This window comes from Macaca nemestrina, chromosome X, assembly GCF_043159975.1.
Source record: "Macaca nemestrina isolate mMacNem1 chromosome X, mMacNem.hap1, whole genome shotgun sequence".
Taxonomy (NCBI): domain Eukaryota; kingdom Metazoa; phylum Chordata; class Mammalia; order Primates; family Cercopithecidae; genus Macaca; species Macaca nemestrina.
The window spans coordinates 141,707,977-141,726,408 of NC_092145.1; the positions used below are offsets into that span (position 1 = coordinate 141,707,977).

The window sequence follows — 18,432 nt, forward strand, 5'->3', positions numbered from 1 at the left end:
AATTAGGAGGAGATATTCTGAAAAGAAAAATGAATTAGGAGGAACTATTTTGAAAATATTTTCATTAGCCTCTGATAAAATGACATTCCAGTTATATTAATAAAGACTCATGGAACAGAGTTGCTAGGATTTACAGGGGCAAAATCCTGAATGTTTAAAAAAAGGTCTATTTTTAAAATACTTTAAATCACCAAGTGTCCTCAAATAAACTCTTAGATTCTTTTCCCTAGAGCTATAAATGATTGTAGAGAATAGCAGTTTTATCATTTTTTTTCTCTTGTACTGGTAGAAAATGTTTCAGTAAAATGTTAGAGATTCATTGTATCATTTTGAACTCTAGTTCATCACTGTAATATGTTTTCCCCTGTTTTCCCCCCAACCAACTCCAGCTGCTGGATCAACAACAATGCAGTATTCTACATTACGGTGGTGGGATATTTCTGTGTGATATTTTTGCTGAACGTCAGCATGTTCATTGTGGTCCTGGTTCAGCTCTGTCGAATTAAAAAGAAGAAGCAACTGGGAGCCCAGCGAAAAACCAGTATTCAAGACCTCAGGAGTATCGCTGGCCTTACATTTTTACTGGGAATAACTTGGGGCTTTGCCTTCTTTGCCTGGGGACCAGTTAACGTGACCTTCATGTATCTGTTTGCCATCTTTAATACTTTACAAGGTAAGCTTTACAGCATCAAATACAAACTGAATGATCCCAGTTGAATACAAAAATGTAGCTACTGAAAGAGTACAGGCATGCCTCAGAGATGCTGGGGGTTTGGTTCTAGACCACTACAATAAAGCAAATATTGCAATAAAGTGAGTCACACAAATTGTTTGGTTTCCCAGTGCATATAAAAGTTATGTTTACACTAGACTGTAGTCTGTTAAGTGTGCAATTGCATGATGTCTAAACAAATGTACATACCTTTAACTTAAAAACATTTTATTGCTAAAAACTGCTGATACAGAGACACAAGGTGAGTACATGCTGTTGGAAAAATGGCCTTGAGAGACTTGCTGGATGCAGGGCTGCCACAACCTTCAATTTGTAAAAAAAAAAAAAAAAAAAAAAAACAATGCACTATCTGTGAAACCCCAAGAGGTATGCCTATATATGCAAAGTAGCTTATTTAGTGGCTTAAGATATTTTCATTGAAAAACATATTTATCATTGAGAGGGAGTGCTTTGAGATCCTTGGAGGAAAGGTGCTTACTAAATTCAAGAAATGGTGTTTTTTTCTCCTTATTCATCATTATCTCCTTGGAGAGACCACATTGAGGGGAACCTGTCAGGAACTCTTTTTGAAAAAGTCAATTATTCTTCCTTCACTTGGTTTCTTTTTTAAAAAACTGTTGTATTCAAGTAGAACATGCAGACAGTAAGCACACATACCATGACTGTGCCTGTACAGGGAGCCCACCGCTCTTACCTCCTAGGTCAGCGATTTGGAGACAATGAGAAATGGGAAGGCAACAGACAGACCCAAGCGGCAGCAGTCTTACTTGAAGGCTAATCCTAAGAAGTTGCTGCCCTGGGACGCTCAGCGGGAAAGAGAGCAGGCTCTGTGTGTCGCCATCTGCTTCAGGTTTCCCATTGGTTAATGAAGCCAATTCATCTTGGAACCCTGATACTTGTACTCTTTATAAAAGAAAATGACTGATTCTTTTAGAGCAGTATTATGAAAGACGTGTCCGCTGTTAATTTTTAATGGAAGTGCTTTGACATTAAAAGCCTAGCAGGCTATTAGGTTTACATTACAATAACAGTAATTCACTGTCCCTTAGTTTCCTTTTATTCTGAATCCTCTTTGGTGGATGCCTTTTAATTGCCTTCTCATTGGCTTTTGTTCATCTTCCCTGTTGGTTTTGCTTCTCTAGTTCTGTCAGGCAATAGATCATCTTGTTGATTTTCAGAGAAATCCCAACCTGAGGTTAAATTCAAATGCCAAATTTGGTTGTTGGTTCTTATTTAAACTTGGAGGAAGCCAGCAGAGGTGATTGTTTGGTTATATATGGTTATTAATTTTTACTTATAATATAGCAGTTCCTCAACTGGTATATCCAGGTGTTATACCACATGGTATTGCATACAAAACCAAAATCATGAGCAAATTCTTTCAAGGGTCTTAAGAAAAGTTTTATTTGCCAACCATGGCATACTAAAAGTAAATAGATACTTTAAAAGAAAAAAATATAGACCAGGCGCGGTGGCTTACGCCTGTAATCCCAGCACTTTGGGAGGCCGAGGCGGGCAGATCATCTGAGGTCAGGAGTTCGAGACCAGCCTGGCCAACATGGTGAAACCCCGTCTCTACTAAAAATACAAAACTTAGCCGGGCGTGGTGGCAGGCGCCTTAATCCCAGCTACTTGGGAGGCAGAGGCAGGAGAATCCTTTGAACCCGGGAGGCTGAGGTTACAGTGAGCTGAGATAAAGCCATTGCACTCAAACCTGGGGGACAAGAGCAAGACTTCTTTCAAAAAAAAAAAATATATATATGTATATATATATGCCCACATCACACTAATCATTGACATGAAAGCAAGGTACCCACCCTCACATGTTTAATGTGGAAATTGAATCTGCCTTTTTCTTCATTTCCCCAGATTATCTTCTTATTAGAATATGAATGGATAAAAGGAATGAATGTATTGCTTCATCTATACAAGGAAACTAACCCTAATGCACAGGGCTTTTGGGGTGGTTGAATATATATATAGGTTCTGATTTTGGTCTCTCTTATACATGCTGTTTCTCTCCTAATGCAACCAGTGGTCGACTCCCAGGGTGGCAAATGAATGAAGCTGTGTAATATTCAGACATGGTCTTGATGGTGGGCACATATACCCTACTAGAAGCAAAACTGTTTTGTTTGTTTGTTTTTTGAGATGGAGTTTCGCTCTGTCACCCAGGCTGGAGTGCAGTGTCGCGATCTTGGCTCACTGCAACCTCCGCCTCCTGGGTTCAAGTGATCCTCCCACCTCAGCCTCCCAAAGTGCTGAGATTACAGGCGTGAGCCACCACGCCTGGCCCCTGGTATTTTAAAATGAAGGTTTTAAAGTGAATAGATTGGGGGTTTTTAAGTAGAAGGCAGAGAACCCAGAATTCATCCGTTCACTCAGCAAATATTTATTGACAAAAGCCTTGGGGAGTGGCAGCGATGTGACTGGCTGGGGAGCCCTGGCCTGCCTTGACTGGGCACCCGAGTGGGTGACAGGTAGAGCCCCAGGGCCCCTTCAGGTCTTCAGCTTGTTCTCCATGCCAGCACCTGGAGCAGGTCAGGAGGAGGCAGGCAGGAAGGTGAGTACATTGCTGAACTGCCTGGGTTTGAGGGGGAGAGAGAGATTCGAGCAAAGGACATGGCAGTGAGCTGGAGAGGAGGAGAGCGGGAAGGGAAAGATGTATGGAGAAGATGGCATTTGACAGAGCTTCAAAACAGATTCTAAATAGGGAGGGAGGGAGAGGCAGGAGCCTAGGTCCAAGCTGGGATCCTGGGTGGATGGCTTGTCATTCCAAGATACAGAAGGCCAAGGACAGGATGTGGGAGGAGAGGAGACAGTGAATTTAATTGTGGAAATGCAAAGTTATGATTCCTTTTATCATATAAATAATCTTAATCTTACAAAGATTTTCTAGAGGCATTCCATGATGCCTTTTGACAGCAAGCTTTCCTAGGACTCCGGACTTTTGATTCAATTTGCACAATTTCATGTTGCCCACAGCTGCCAAAATAATTATTAATATATTTTGTGCAAAGTGAGCTTATGACATTCAGCTATTAGCTTGGAATTCATTGTAGGTTTTTTTTTTTCCCCTCCTTAGGATTTTTCATATTCATCTTTTACTGTGTGGCCAAAGAAAATGTCAGGAAGCAATGGAGGCGGTATCTTTGTTGTGGAAAGTTACGGCTGGCTGAAAATTCTGGTAAAGATTTACCTCACTTTTTCTCTTCCTCTTAAATCTCAAGGAAAAGATTGTATAAATTAAGATCCAAAGCAAATCCAATCTAGAAATCAGTGAATTCCAGCAAATCTGGAATCTGCTCAACAGAAAATATTGATTGTGAACATTAGGGAGAAAAAAAAAATCTAGTGAATTAAAAAATAATTACTCATATCTGGGAATTTTTTGAGCAATAAAAGTAATGGCCTGGCTGCCTCTTCAATGAAGCAACAGTAAAATTTTTAGATTTGATTTTCTTTTGAGATCATGCTTTTCATTTCCCAAAGTAATTTTTAATATTTACCTTGGAAATTTTAAAAATCTCAACTCAATCCTTTCTCCACAGGTCCTGGTTGTCAGTTGCTTTATTTGTTAGTAAGCCAGACTTTGTGTATAAGCTTTAGCATACATTTGGTTGTAACATACATTTGTTTATTTTGAAGTGATTTTCACACATACCCAGTTGGGTAGTAGAGCAAATAGCTCATTTGTTTTTTTTTGTTGTTTTTTTTTTAAGAAAATGAGAAAAATGAAGTACTGTTTGAAAAGTTACATTCCTTTTGCATGAATACCACCTTTGCAGTATCTGGGGGACACGGGAGTCTATTCAGAAAATGGCAGTACATATAGTTCAGTCATTTTCATGGATTGAAGAACAATTAGTCATTACAACACAGACTATTTGTGTTCTTGTTAAGACAGTGTGAAGCTCTGAATCACTACCTAATTCTGTGGATATTTATAGACATAATCAAATTAGCTTGGCCTTTAGTTCTAGGAGAATATAGGTTACTTTTAACCACGCAGTCATTTGAAGGACAAATGTAAATAATCCAAATGAAAATACATGTTATCACACCAACTGGTGGAAGGTGACTTCTCCATAAGATCCTGAAGTGAGGAATCAGTTGCTTAGGACTTGTTACACTGTGATCTGTCTCTTGCGTTTGAGCTTCAACATACTGCCCTGTTTTTCTGTAATGCTTATTCTGCTGTAGACTGGAGTAAAACTGCTACTAATGGTTTAAAGAAGCAGACTGTAAACCAAGGAGTGTCCAGCTCTTCAAATTCCTTACAGTCAAACAGTAACTCCACTAATTCCACCACACTGCTAGTGAATAATGATTGCTCAGTACACGCAAGCAGGAATGGTATGTATGTCTCAATATAGTATTTCTCAAGCTAGTGTTTATTTTTTAAAGTAGTTTTATCCTTTACTGGCATTTTGGCTAAGCAAAGCGAGTAACTATTAATACATATATGACTAGTGGATCAAAATGTGGTTCCCTTACAGAAGAGAAAATTAATCCAAATTGATTTATTATAGAGCAAATATTGGAACAACGATCTTTTTTTAAGATTTGGTTTTTCATAGTGGGAATTGATGATTACCTAAAAATTTTAACATTTTAAATCCTCATTTAACTGTTGTCCAGAGACTTCAGTATTGTGCTAGTTCTGTGAGAGCAGCACCTAAAATAGCTGATAAGACGATAACAATTTTTATTACATCTATCATAATATACATTTTTTTTTTTTTGAGATGCAGTCTCACTCTTGTCGCCCAGGCTGGAGTGCAATGGTGCAATCTCAGCTCACTGCAACCTCCATCTCCTGGGTTCCAGCAATTCTGCCTCAGCCTCCCAAGTAGCTGGAATTACAGGTGACCTATAGGCAACCGCCACCATGCCCAGCTCATTTTTGTATTTTTAGTAGAGACAGGGTTTCACCATGTTGGCCAGGCTAGTCTCGAACTCCTGACCTCAAGTGATTTGCCCACCTCGGCCTCCCAAAGTGCTGGGATTACAGGCGTGAGCCACCGCGCCCAGCCGACACTTTTACACCTTCCTATTGTTTGCTTTTCATGTTTGTTAATTCTTTGCCACAATGTGGCTGTCTTGTGACAGCACCCAAATCCCCATGAATATGTTAAATACTGGAAGATGACTTGTGACCAGTATTGGTGACCATATATGTGACCAATATCTGAACAGATTACTGCTGCCATGCCTCCTTTACTCATTAATTCTGACATTTCTAGCTAAAACTTCTGTTACATTTTCTTTCTTTCATAAGACCAAGCTGTTCATTACTCATAAAAGCTTACCTTATCTATTTTTACCTTCTCTTGCTTCTTAATATATCTTTTGCATTCTTATAAAAACATAAGCTCTGCTGGTATAGTTTCTCCTTCCATGGAGAATTTGCCTGTATTCATTGTTTTAGGATGTTAGTTCTTTTCAAGACTAATTCAAATAAATTTGTGAGAAGGTTCATACATCTACCAAACAGTTTTCCAATTTCCTGAAGATATGTGGTCCTGCTGGTTTGTCTAGACTTTTTTTTCTTTCTTTTTCTTTTTTTTAAAGACAAGGTCTCCTATTGCCCAGGCTGGAGTGCAGTGGTGCCATCACAGCTCACTGCAGCCTCGACCTCCCAGGCTCAAGTGATCCTCCCATCTCAGCCACCGGAGTAGCTGGGACTATAGGAGCATGCCACCATGCCTGGCTAATTTTTTTTTTTTTAAGATGCCGTCTTGCTGTGTTGTCCAGGTTGGTATCAAACTCCTGGGCTCAAGTGATCCTCCCACCTCAGCCTCCCAAAGTGCTGGAATTACAGATGGGAGTCACTATGCCTGGCCTGTCTAGGCTTTTAAAATACCATAGGATGCCTCAAAATCAAGGTTTCTCAACTTCAAGCACAACTGACATTTGGGGGCTGGATAATTCTTTTTTGTGGAATTGCAGGACATTTAGCAGGATCCCTGGACTCTATCAACTAGAGCCAGTAGCACCCTGCCCCCAGTTATGACAACCCAAAATGTCCCCAGACACTGCCAACTGTCCCAGGGGAGCGGGGGGAAAAGGGAGCAAGATTGCCCCCAGTTGAGAATCACTGTTGTAAAAGATAAGAAATAACTGCTGTATAGCCTTAGCTCTTTACTGTCGATACCAGAAAGCAAGCTCTGGGCTCTACACCAAATAGCTCTATCAGGAATGATTCAATGTAGGTAAACAGAGGCGAGGCAGTGGGGAGCACAGCTGGTTAGTACCTTAGTGTGAGAAAGCAAATTGAAAGGAGAGACATCAAAGGAGCGAGCTGGGTCATCAAGAACCCTTAGAATCACAACTGTGTTTGGGGCTCTGAATCCATAAACCAGATTTTTCCATACTCTCGAAAGAGCTCCGAGATGAAGCCTCACCTGCCTAGCTCTATCAATATATTGCCATCCTTTGGGAAATCAGATTTGATGGAAACAGCACATTTTACCACAGTTGTTTAACACAGCTGATTTGACACAGCTACTTTCGATGCTTGACGGTGAGGGTGGGGGTACTTTTTAAGGCTGCCAAAATGACTCAGTGTTTAATATCACATAATGTGCATGTCAGATAAACATCCCTGACTCCTCAGTCCTCGCCCCAGCATCTGGGATAGATGAGGAATGGAATTGGCAATTTCAAAAAAGAAAGCTAGGGCTGGGCACAGTGGCTCACGCCTGTAATCCCAGCACTTTGGGAGGCCTAGGTAGGAGGATCACCTGAGGTCAGGAGTTCAAGACCAGCCTGGCCAACATGGAAAAACTCCGTCTCTAATAAAAAATATGAAAAGCAACCAGACGTGGGTAGTCCTGAGTAGTCCCAGCTACTCAGGAGGCTGAGGCAGGAGAATCGTTTGAACCCAGGAGGCAGAGGTTGCAATGAGCCAAGATCACACCACTGCACTCCAGCATGGGCCACCAAACGAGACTCCGTCTCAAAAAAAAAAAAAAAAGAAAGAAAGCTAGAAGTTTAATGGTTTGTTTATTATGCCAGGCCAAATTGTTCTTGCACCAAAATGTCCTCAAGCTGAAATGCCTAAATCCAAACAGCTGCCTCACACAGTCACATGCCCTATTTGATCTGTGTCACAGATGGAGCTGTGTTAACCATATTCATCACCTAGTTTGCATGAATATTACATAGTTCAGTTCTGAGCTGCCTTAGAGGGTGGGGTACCAGCAGCCATCTCATTTGGTACCCAGGACCACAAGGATCACAGTTTGGAAGCCACATCACACGTCAGCTCCATTACTTCTGAGCTGTGTAACCTTGGGGAGAGCACTTAATTTCTGAAACCTTCATTCCTCATCTGCAAAATGGGGATAATAGTCGTACCCACCCTGCAGGGCTCTAAATGAAATAATAAAGTGTCCAGTACTGTTATGATCATTGTTATCATAATCATGTCATGAACTAACAAATGGCCTTATTATTCAGCTTTCTAAATAGTCTCCCAATGGTCTAATGATCAGAAGGATGGTGCCAAGTAACTAGAGGAGGCCAGCACCTGGGCTCCCCTACAACTGAGGGCCTGCTTGGGGTGGGGAAGGCCCACATCCAAACCAAGTTACCCTTGAGTGCCCAGCTGCTCCCTGGCCTGGACTCTGAAGTTGGAATTGGTAGTTTCCTCTTGGGAATTGGTCCTATCCTGATTTAGTCAGAGGAACTGGTTTAGTCTACAAGAGAGATGATTTCTTCTTGCCATGACTGTTGTAGCTGGTTGCTCTGGTTTCTCTGGTACAGTTTCATTTTATAGGAACCTAGGGAACCAAGAACTTCCTAAGGGTACATACGGGGATCTCTGTTAACATTAACCTTTTGGGAGACCAAAGTATTACCTTAGCTTATATTATACATATGCTGCTACTTGAAGTCAAAATATATCCAACCAGAGTTAGGAAGTAGGCCTTTTATTAATATATTACCTTGCTTCAGATTTTGACTGTTTCATTAAAAACCAAACAAAAAAAACTGCCATAGACAACTGGTTTCTGAAGCAATCTCCAATTTGGTATGCTTACTTTGAGTGGCCTTAGGGAAGGAATGAAAAATAAATAAAATATGAACATATATAACAAATGTTTTTAAAAACATATTTTACAAATACAGCTTTAAGAATAAAGAGATACCTAAGTTTGTTTGCTTTTTAATGTTTTCTGTGGATACTTCATGCCACTCGCTTTGTGTTTCCTTATACAGGAAATGCTTCTACAGAGAGGAATGGGGTTTCTTTTAGTGTTCAGAATGGAGATGTGTGCCTTCACGATTTCACTGGAAAACAGCACATGTTTAATGAGAAGGAAGATTCCTGCAATGGGAAAGGTCGTATGGCTCTCAGAAGGACTTCAAAGCGGGGAAGCTTACACTTTATTGAACAAATGTGATTTCTTGTAAAATCAAAGCATGATGCTTGACAGTGTGAAATGTCCAATTTTACCTTTTACACAATGTGAGATGTATGAAAATCAACTCATTTTATTCTTGGCAACATCTGGAGAAGCATAAGCTAATTAAGGGCAATGATTATTATTACAAGAAGAAACCAAGACATTACACCATGGTTTTTAGACATTTCTGATTTGGTTTCTTATCTTTCATTTTATAAGAAGGCTGGTTTTAAACAATACATTAAGAATGACTCCTATAAAGAAAACAAAAAAAGGTAGTGAACTTTCAGCCACCTTTTAAAGAGGCTAAATTATCTCTGATAACATCATACAAAGCAACTGTTGACTGCAGCCTGTTGGTGAGTTTAGTTGTGCATGCCTTTGTTGTATATAAGCTAAATTCTAGTGACCCATGTGTCAAAAATCTTACTTCTACATTTTTTTTCTATTTATTTTCTACTGTGTAAATGTATTCCTTTGTAGAATCATGGTTGTTTTGTCTCATGTGATAGTTCAGAAAATCCTTGGAGATGGTATGGGATGTGAAATACAGAAACCTCAGTGAAATCAAGAAATAATGATCCCAGCCAGACTGGGAAAATGTAAGCAGACAGTGCCACAGTTAGCTCATACAGTGCCTTTGAGCAAGTTAGAAAAAGATGCCCCCACTGGGCAGACACAGCCCTATGGGCTCATGGTTTGGCAAACAGAGTGGAGACCATGTTTTAGCCCCACTCACCCTCTTGGGTGTACGACCTGTACAGCCAAACACAGCATCCAATACGAATACCCATCCCCTGACCGCATCCCCAGTGGTCAGATTATAGAATCTGCACCAAGATATTTAGCTTTATACCTTGGCCACAGAGAGGGATGAACTGTCATCCAGACCATGTGTCAGGAAAATTGTGAACACAGATGAGGTACATACACTGCTGCTTCTCAAATCCCCAGAGCCTTTCAGAACAGGAGAGTAGACTAGTACTCCTTCTCTTAAAAAGGTATATATATATATATGGAAAACAAAATCATATTGCTGTTCTTTAAAAGGCAACTGCATGGTACATTGTTGATTGTTATGACTGGTACACTCTGACCCAGCCAGAGCTGTAATTGTTTTTTAAATGTGTCTTGAAGAATGCATAGTGACAAGGGGAGCAGCTATTGGGAACAGGGAACTGTCCTGCACTGCTATTGTTGCTACATGTATCGAGCCTTGATTGCTCCTAGTTATATACAGGGTCTGTCTTGCTTCCCACCTACATCTGCTTGAGCAATGCCTCAAGTACGTCCTTATTAGGAACATTTCAAAACCCTTTTAGTTAAGTCTTTCACTAAGGTTCTTTTGCATATATTTCAAGTGAATGTTGGATCTCAGACTAACCATAGTAATAATACACATTTCTGTGAGTGCTGACTTGTCTTTGCAATATTTCTTCTCTGATTTATTTAATTGTCTTGTATTTATATGTTAAAATCAAAAATGTTAAAATCAATGAAATAAATTTGCAGTTAAGATCTTTAAGTTTGGTAATTTTCACAAAGAAAAAACATCTGCAGTCTCTTTCCCTGGCGGCCTGGCACGGAAGTGGTAGGACATGCTGATTAAGACAAACACAATTGGCTGGGCATGGTGGCTCACGCCTGTAATCCCAGCACTTTAGGAGGCTGAGGCAGGTGGATTGCTTGAGTGCAGGAGTTTGAGACCAGCCTGGGCAGCACAGGGAGACCCCTGTCTCTACGAAAAATTAAAAATTAGTTAGGCACAGTGTTGTGTGCCTGTACTCCTAGCTACTCAGGAGACTGAGGATGGAGGATTGCTTGAGCCTGGAAGTTTGGGGCTGCAGTGAACCACGATTGTGCCATTGCACTCCAGCTTAGGCGGCAGAGCGAGACACCATCTCTTAAGAAAACACACATAACAGTAACATCTTTTGGAAAACAGCAGGTACCCTGTGACTGTTAAATTAGAGCAAGGGTTGTTCTGTCTCATGAGATCAGTTTCTGAGGTCTCCTTTCCATTTTCCCATTACTCTTTCAAGATTATCTCTTCAACACATTGACTTTGGCCTGTAGGCAATGTACAAGACCCAATTCAGATCTCATCCAAGTATCTGCTTCTTCAATGTCAAACAGGACTACTGAAAAGTGAGAACAGGATTTGGGATTTCTGCATTGCTGGTTAGCATGTGGGATCCCCAAATATGGGAAGCTGACCTCACCCTTGCCAGGGTCTCTGAGCAATCTCTTCTTCCAAGGTCCTCAGCTCCCACAAAGATGCCGAGTACTAAATTCATAAGGAAGATGTGAGATCTTCTAGATTGAGGGAGGGGTGAGACCTCAGAAATCAATCCCCCAAAACAGATTATATAACCAAAATATACATAAAAGGATGCACAATGTCCAGTATCCTTTAGGTCCCACCCCCTTATTTTTCCTATTGTGTCTCTGCTGTGGTCCTTAAGCTGAATTCTCTCATCTATTTTTCTTACTTTACACAGACATACGGCAGGACAGAGAGTGTTTCTGAGAAGCATCCTCCTTTGGGTTTAAGATTGATCCCACGATCTGAGACACCATTGTAAGGAAACAGAGGTGGTGCCAATATTAGGAGGCAAGGAGTGTCAGGGCAGAGGCCAGTATTTAAAGAAGTATTTCCTCAAAATATTCGAGTAGTTTTGGTTTTGTTTGTTTGTTTGTTTTCCTCAAAACACACTGCAGTCATTAACCCCACAAAGGAAGTCTGCTGACTTCAGTGAGCAGCATCATGATCGTTCTTATAGAAAATGGTGAAGCAAGTCAGGCAAGCACCTGTAGTCCCAGCTACTTGGGAGGCCGAGGCAGGAGGATCGCTTGAGCCAGGGAGTTTGAGTCCATCCTGGACAACATAGAAAGACCTCGTGTCTTCAAAACAAACAAACAAAAAACGGTGAAACAGCTTAACTTGGGATACTGGGTGTGTCTAACGAGGTCAGCTAGGAGTCAGTCAGTTTGTTGAAGGCCATTTAGATGAAGATGTAATTTACTGCATAACCAATTCACAGAGTGGACTTGTTTGGTGTCATTTTGTCTCCATAAGAGCATTTTAAGGACTATTTAGTTTGTCTTTGTCTCTGCTCCTTGCTGTTCTAGTTGGAGTCCAAAGGACAGGAAAAAGGAAAGACTGGGTAGGCATAAGAAGAACATAATCTTCAATTTGAAGAATTCTTATCAGTATATACTTTTTTTTTTTTGAGACAGAGTCTTGGTTTGTCACCCAGGCTGGAGTGCAATGGTACAATCTTGGCTCACTGCACCCTCCACTTCCTGGGTTCAAGCGATTCTCCTGCCTCAGCCTCTCGAGTGGCTGGAATTACAGGCGCCTGCCACCATGCCCGGCTAATTTTTGTATTTTTTGTAGAGAGAGGGTTTCACCATATTGGCCAGGCTGGTCTTGAACTCCTGGCCTCAAGTGATCCACCAGCCTCAGCCTCCAAAAGTGCTGGGATTACAGGTGTGAGCCTCCGCGCCTGGCCAGTATATACTTTTTTCTTTTCATGTTAATCTCCAGGTACAGCATCAAGAAGTCAGAGCAGGCAAAAATGGAATATATGTTCTTTTAGAATATATTCTTTTAAATATATTCCTCACTGTAAAGAAATCTTATGTTCCCTGGTGTTTCCTCTCTTTATCTCTCAGTCTCAAACGAGCTACAGGAAGCTGGAGCAGAGACAAATTCCACATTCTTTAAAATGTAATGAAAAAATGATTTCCAGTCAACTAAATTATCATATAAATAACTAAATTTGGTGAATTGGTCATTTTCAACAAACTCATTCAGATTTGACCCTTTGGGTCAAAGATGGAGTGATTTTCTTTAGAGCCAAAGACCTGAACCCTACAAGAGAAATATTTATTGGTTTCCACCTTGGATGTTAACACGGGGCTCTCTAGAAACTACCTGGACTGAAGCCTCTGTGGCAGGATGATGGCAGATCCTCTGGTTAGGGTCAGAAAAATCATACGTGGTGCTACCCCAGGGTCCAGTTCTGGGTTTTCATCTTCATGGAGATCACGAATCAGCTTCAGAAACAATAACATTCCCTATCATTATACTATATCTGATTCTTGACAAATATTTGAGAAATGGCTTGCAGACAAATTTCTATTGGGTGATAACCAGAGAATGGCTTCATGGATATGGGGACCAAGATATGGAGGTTTTGTACCTCAAGGATATGAGGATACTAAAATATGAGACTGATTTATTATATAGCACAGCTTACTGGTCCAAAATGAATCACTAAAATTTGCTTCGAAATTTAAAAGCTAAAACGGAGTAGCCTTCCTTCTTGGTTTTATCCCAGAATTTTGAGCTTATTGAAGAACATAGCTTAGATGTTGCTATGCAATCGTATAGACCAAAGCCTAAGCATGTAGACTGCCTATACACCAAAAGGGGTGCATGTGTATATAGCAGAATTAGCAAAGAATGAAGTCAAGAAACTGAAAATATTTCTATACTAGGTGGAAATGCCAGATAAGGAGCAAAGATCAGTTATTTCCCGTATGGCTGCAAAATCAACTCCTAAAGAAGGACCCAATGGAAACAAAAGCCACAATGAAAAGAAGCAATGATCCCAGCTTTTAGATACAGATAAATACATGAAAATTCTGGCAAGAGTACATACTCAGATTCCAAAACATTTAGTGATGGTAACAATGTCTAGTTTTATTCACCCCTAGACCACAGCAAATTCTTCATGGAGGCACATCACATGGATCGCTGCATAATTCAAGAGCCAATATTAAGAAAATAAAGTATTATATGAAGTAATATGTGAGCTGATGAGGGGTTTGGCGCCTTAGTTGAGTGACAGAGTAAAGCCATAGATTTATGTTCTGGAATATCTAACATAAACTTGGTCAAGGACCAAACATAAGGGAATGCAGCTAAGCAGGACTGATTTCATTTACTCATGCGAGCAACATTAATTGAGCTCCAACTATACGCTCAATACTGTACCAGGCATGGTAGGAGATACCAAAAGACTGTTTCAATGAATAACGTACATTCCAATTAGGAAAATATGCCTCATCCACACGTGAAAACACAAATAACAACAGGAGGCAATACATTGTGGCCAAGTGACAACGAAATTAGTTATGATTTATTAAGTATTTTTCTACTAGCCAGGCTTGTGCTAAATGCTTTATATTCATCCTCTTGATCTTAAGTCATCCTGTGAGGTAGGTGCTATGATTATCCCCATTTTACAGATGAGAACACTGAAGTTCAAACATGTAAAACGGGATGCAAAAGGTCATACCACTTGTAAATGGCAGAACTGACATTTGAACTCAAATTGAACTGACTCTGAGTCTTAAGCTCTTACTAAACAAATGGCTATAGAAATTCAGAAAATGGGGAAGGCTAATAGACGAGCTGAGTTGGCCGTTAAGGGAAAGATAGGCTTCAGTTAGTCAAGGAGGAGGAGGAAGAGCCGAAGGGGTCAAGCATAGAGTAAATGCGTGGAGACTGGCAAAGAGCTTGCGGAAACAATGATTACATTAGTCTAGCTGTCCAGTGAATTCCTCTGTGGGCCAGATATTGGTGGACAATGAATACCAGGTCGAAGATTGTGAACTGTGGGTTATCAGCAGCCACGAAACATTATAACGAATGCCAAGTTTCAAGCTGTAGACTTGTGGGAGATGAACTGCGAACCTGCTGGGGGAAGCGGCGCCCAGGTGGCTAGGGGCGGGGTCACAGGCGCCAGAGGTGTCACTGGGGCACCTCTCCGGGCCTTCCCCCTTTTTCTTCCGGGCTGGGTCCCGCTACTCCAGTTCCGCTAGGCGGCGGAGACGGGGCCAGGGGCGGGACTACAATCTTGACCCTCAGAGGGGTGCCCAGGCGGCCGCGGTGGGCGGCCCTCTTTCTCCGGCCTCGGGTGGGATTGGCACCCGTCTCGGGGGGCTCCTCACTACCACGCAGGGAAGCCAACTCGTTCCCCGCCCGGAGCCGGGTTCCCCTAGACTCCTGCGGGCCGCCTCCTTTTTCGTCCCCCCACGAGGCCGTGACTCTGAGGGTTCCGCTCTGCGGCGGAGGCGGGGCCGGGGGTGTGGGCGGGGCCGTGGGGGTCGTTCCTGGGCGCGGGGCGGGGCCACCTCCTTACCTGTGCCCCCCAGGGCTCCAAAGGTTCCACTCTGCGGCGGGGGCGGGGGCGGGTCCGGAGGGCGGGTTCAAGGCGCCCAGGTGGCCGCGACGGAAGGGCTTGTTTCTCTGGCCTAGGCTGTGGTTGGCAGCCGGCCGGGGAGAGAAGGGAGTCAGGGAGGCAACCTGGTTCCCGCCCGTTGCTGATTTCGCAGCTGCTCTCCCGGGCCGCCCCCTTTTCCTTCCCCCTCAGGCCACTACTTGGAGGGTTCCGCTCCGCGGCGGGGGCGGAGCCAGGGGCGGGGCTGAGCGCGGCCTGGGCGGGCTACCCGGCGGCTGGGGTGGGCGGGCGTCTTCTTCCCGCCCGAGGGACCTCCTCGCGACCGCCGGGACGTAAAAGGGGCTCGGCAGGGGCGTCCTCGCCCCACGCCCGAACCCGGTTTCCCGCTGCTCCCGCGAGCGTCGGGAGCCCAGCAGGCCTGGCCGAGGCGGGACCTTCATCGCTCCAGCCCCCGTCCCCGCCCCCGCGCCTCCCCACCGCGCGAAGCTCTGGTTGGCTTGCTTTCCGACCGGACTTAGGGGCTAGCGTTTAGAAAAGTCTCGACCTCCTCCGGCCCGGTCCCATCCCGAGAACTGTCTAAGGCTGTGAGTGTCCGGGAACCAGACCCGCTTGGAGGCCTCAGCCCCGACGTCCCGCGCCCACGCGGCAGATCGGGCACTACGGCCCGGGAGCGTCTGGGACATGCGGAGCAGGAGCAATTCCGGGGTCCGCTTGGACGGGTACGCGCGGCTGGTGCAGCAAACCATCCTGTGTTACCAGGTAAGGAGGGACCGCCCCACAGGGAACGCGTGGAACTGCCCTCTCGTGTCACTCATTCTCCTCCCCAGGCCTCTGGCCCTCTTGTGACCTGAGACCTTGCAATTAAGAGTTTGCTACTTGAATCTAGTCCTTGCTAGCCAGTGATTACCACCCCATTACCACGCCGTTCTCCTTAAGATTCAGGGGACCTAACTGTTGCTACGGCTACTTTTCACAGAATTCTTTGGCCATTGTTCAGGATGAGAATGAGCCTCCTCCGTGCCCGGGGTCCAAACTGCCTGTTTTTGCATTGACTGTGCCTTTTTTGGACGAGAAAATAAGTTTGGGGGCGGGGGGGCGGTTGGACAGACTACACTGAATGAGAACAGTAGACAGGAGTGAAGAAGCTCCTGAAGTTTACGCAGGGCTCTGCAGTGTGGGGAGACAGCTACTGTCCCTCCCATGAGCTGCCTTGGTAGAGACCCACCTGGAAGGCCCTTTGGGGCTACTTTGGTTGCTATTTTACAGATGAGAAAATTGTGAGGCCAGAAAGGTCACTGCATGTAGCAGGTCAGACCCAAAGGCTCCCAAACTCACAGGATCCTATGACACTGCCCATGTGGTCCGAGGTATGAATATGCCTGCTATGCTTTGTATTCCTGGGCCAAAATTATATGTGGGTCCATCAGTGTAAGACCACTGAACTATTTTTATTCCTAGTGAAGACAGCAGCTATGTTTCTTGCCCTCAATCAACAGCAACTATTTATAGGGCCTTCAAAGTCAACGAAGGCAGTGGCATTCAGGGGTTAGAGGCCTGACCTGCAAGTTGGGAGCCATGGTCATTTCCAAGGCACTGACCGTTTTCCCTTCTTAGCTAATTTCTTAGCCTTGTTTCCTCAAGAAATATTTGTGGTGTATCTGTTATACGCAAGGCACTCTACAAAGTGCTGGGGTTACAAAGAATAAATGATCGTAGTGCAGTAACATTTATGCATAGGGTATAGGTCCAAAGTCCTTTATCTGTTTTCTTTGTTGTTGTTTGTTTGTTTTTGAGACAGGGTCTCACTCTGTCGCCCAGGCTGGAGTGCAGTGGTGCGATCTCGGCTCACTGCAACCTCTGCCTCTCGGGTTCAAGCAACTCTCCTGCCTCAGCCTCCCGAGTAGCTGGGACTACAGGCGTGCGCCACCACGCCCAGCTAATTTTTGCATTTTTAGTACTGACGGGGTTTCACTGCGTTGGCCAGGCTGGTCTTGACCTCCTGACCTCAAGTCATCCTCTCACCACGGCCTCCCAAAAGTGCTGGGATTACAGGCATGAGCCACTGCACCTGGCCTCAGAGTCCATTATCTGAAACCCTTTGGACCAGTTGTAGTTTGCCCATCAGAAATGTTTGGCTTTTAGAAAGGTAATATGTGTACAACGTACTATATATGCCATAATAACTGCAGCCAGATCTGGGCAGCACCCCTTCATCAAACAGGTTATTACTTCCACATCAGAATATGAATATTCACATAATTTCAGTAAATGCTGAAAAGAGTTTCGCATTAGTTCGGCTCATCTTTTGCCACCAAAAGAGCTTGCTGCAAACTTACGAAAACACTTTAAATTTTCAGAGCGTGAGATTGCACATGAAGGATGATGGTCTTTATTTTGGGAACTTTGAGGAAGGACCCCTCACCCAGTTTGTGGGAGCAGGAGAGGAGTCCTGGAAGAGATGATGTTCAAGTTGAGAGTGGGAGAAGTAGTAGGCAGGCAAATGAAGGTCATTTTTCCCCCTTCCTCCTTGGAGTATATTCTAATTACATCTATAAAGTGTTTTAAAATCCAAGTTGAAAAACCTTTCCCTTCATGACTGTGATGGAGGGGGCTTTAAGGATTGCTGATGAAGCTTAGTTCTTTTGTCAGACCTGGGTTTGAATCCTCTGCTCTGCCTTGAATGACATGTGTGATCTTTCTTGATCCCTTCTGAGTCCATGCCCTCATCTGTAAAGTGAGGATAATAACACTTGCTTCCACTGAGTGTTTCTAAGGAAAAAATTAGTGCCTACTACCTTGTCTGGCACCTACTGGGCAGCAGTAAATAATGGGTGCTCTTGGTGGTGTCATGACTTTGATAGAGACCACATGTTTGTGCCCAGGCCTCATGGTCCTTGCAGGAGTACTCTGGCTCATGGTGTGCCCTTTCCTGAAGGTCCTGCTACAGCTCCTCATTCCTTGAGCATAAATATATCTCCCCATTGATGCCAAGAGAGCCTAAGTACAGAGATCTCATCAATTTCCTTCCTTTGCATCAAGCAGTGGCCAAAGGCATGAAAGGTACCCTTAAGTCCTTGTTGTTTTTAAAAGA

General features: G+C 43.4%; 2 protein-coding genes and 1 long non-coding RNA gene across 17 annotated transcripts in view; 2 read left to right on the forward strand and 1 right to left on the reverse strand.

Moving 5' to 3' along the window:
* LOC105478194 (adhesion G protein-coupled receptor G2) overlaps positions 1-10,672 on the forward strand; it is a 134,143-nt gene extending 123,471 nt beyond the window's left edge. For 9 of the 11 annotated variants that reach the window (XM_071088301.1, XM_071088302.1, XM_011735279.2 and 6 more), the window contains 4 exons: positions 390-673; positions 3,819-3,920; positions 4,937-5,089; positions 8,960-10,672. In XM_071088301.1, coding sequence (XP_070944402.1) covers positions 390-673; positions 3,819-3,920; positions 4,937-5,089; positions 8,960-9,144 — 724 coding nt within the window. In that variant the 3' untranslated portion in view covers positions 9,145-10,672. The remainder of the gene's footprint in view (positions 1-389; positions 674-3,818; positions 3,921-4,936; positions 5,090-8,959) is intronic. The other 2 variants (XM_011735289.2, XM_011735290.2) reach the window with 1 other exon arrangement.
* LOC105478193 (uncharacterized) overlaps positions 1-15,466 on the reverse strand; it is a 74,800-nt gene extending 59,334 nt beyond the window's left edge. Inside the window, exon 1 of the long non-coding RNA XR_011618068.1 lies at positions 15,303-15,466. This is a non-coding gene — a long non-coding RNA (uncharacterized lncRNA). The remainder of the gene's footprint in view (positions 1-15,302) is intronic.
* A 271-nt stretch (positions 15,467-15,737) lies between these two features.
* LOC105478192 (phosphorylase kinase regulatory subunit alpha 2) overlaps positions 15,738-18,432 on the forward strand; it is a 91,080-nt gene continuing 88,385 nt past the window's right edge. For all 5 annotated transcript variants that reach the window (XM_011735273.3, XM_011735274.3, XM_011735276.3 and 2 more), the window contains exon 1: positions 15,738-16,100. In XM_011735273.3, coding sequence (XP_011733575.1) covers positions 16,023-16,100 — 78 coding nt within the window. In that variant the 5' untranslated portion in view covers positions 15,738-16,022. The remainder of the gene's footprint in view (positions 16,101-18,432) is intronic.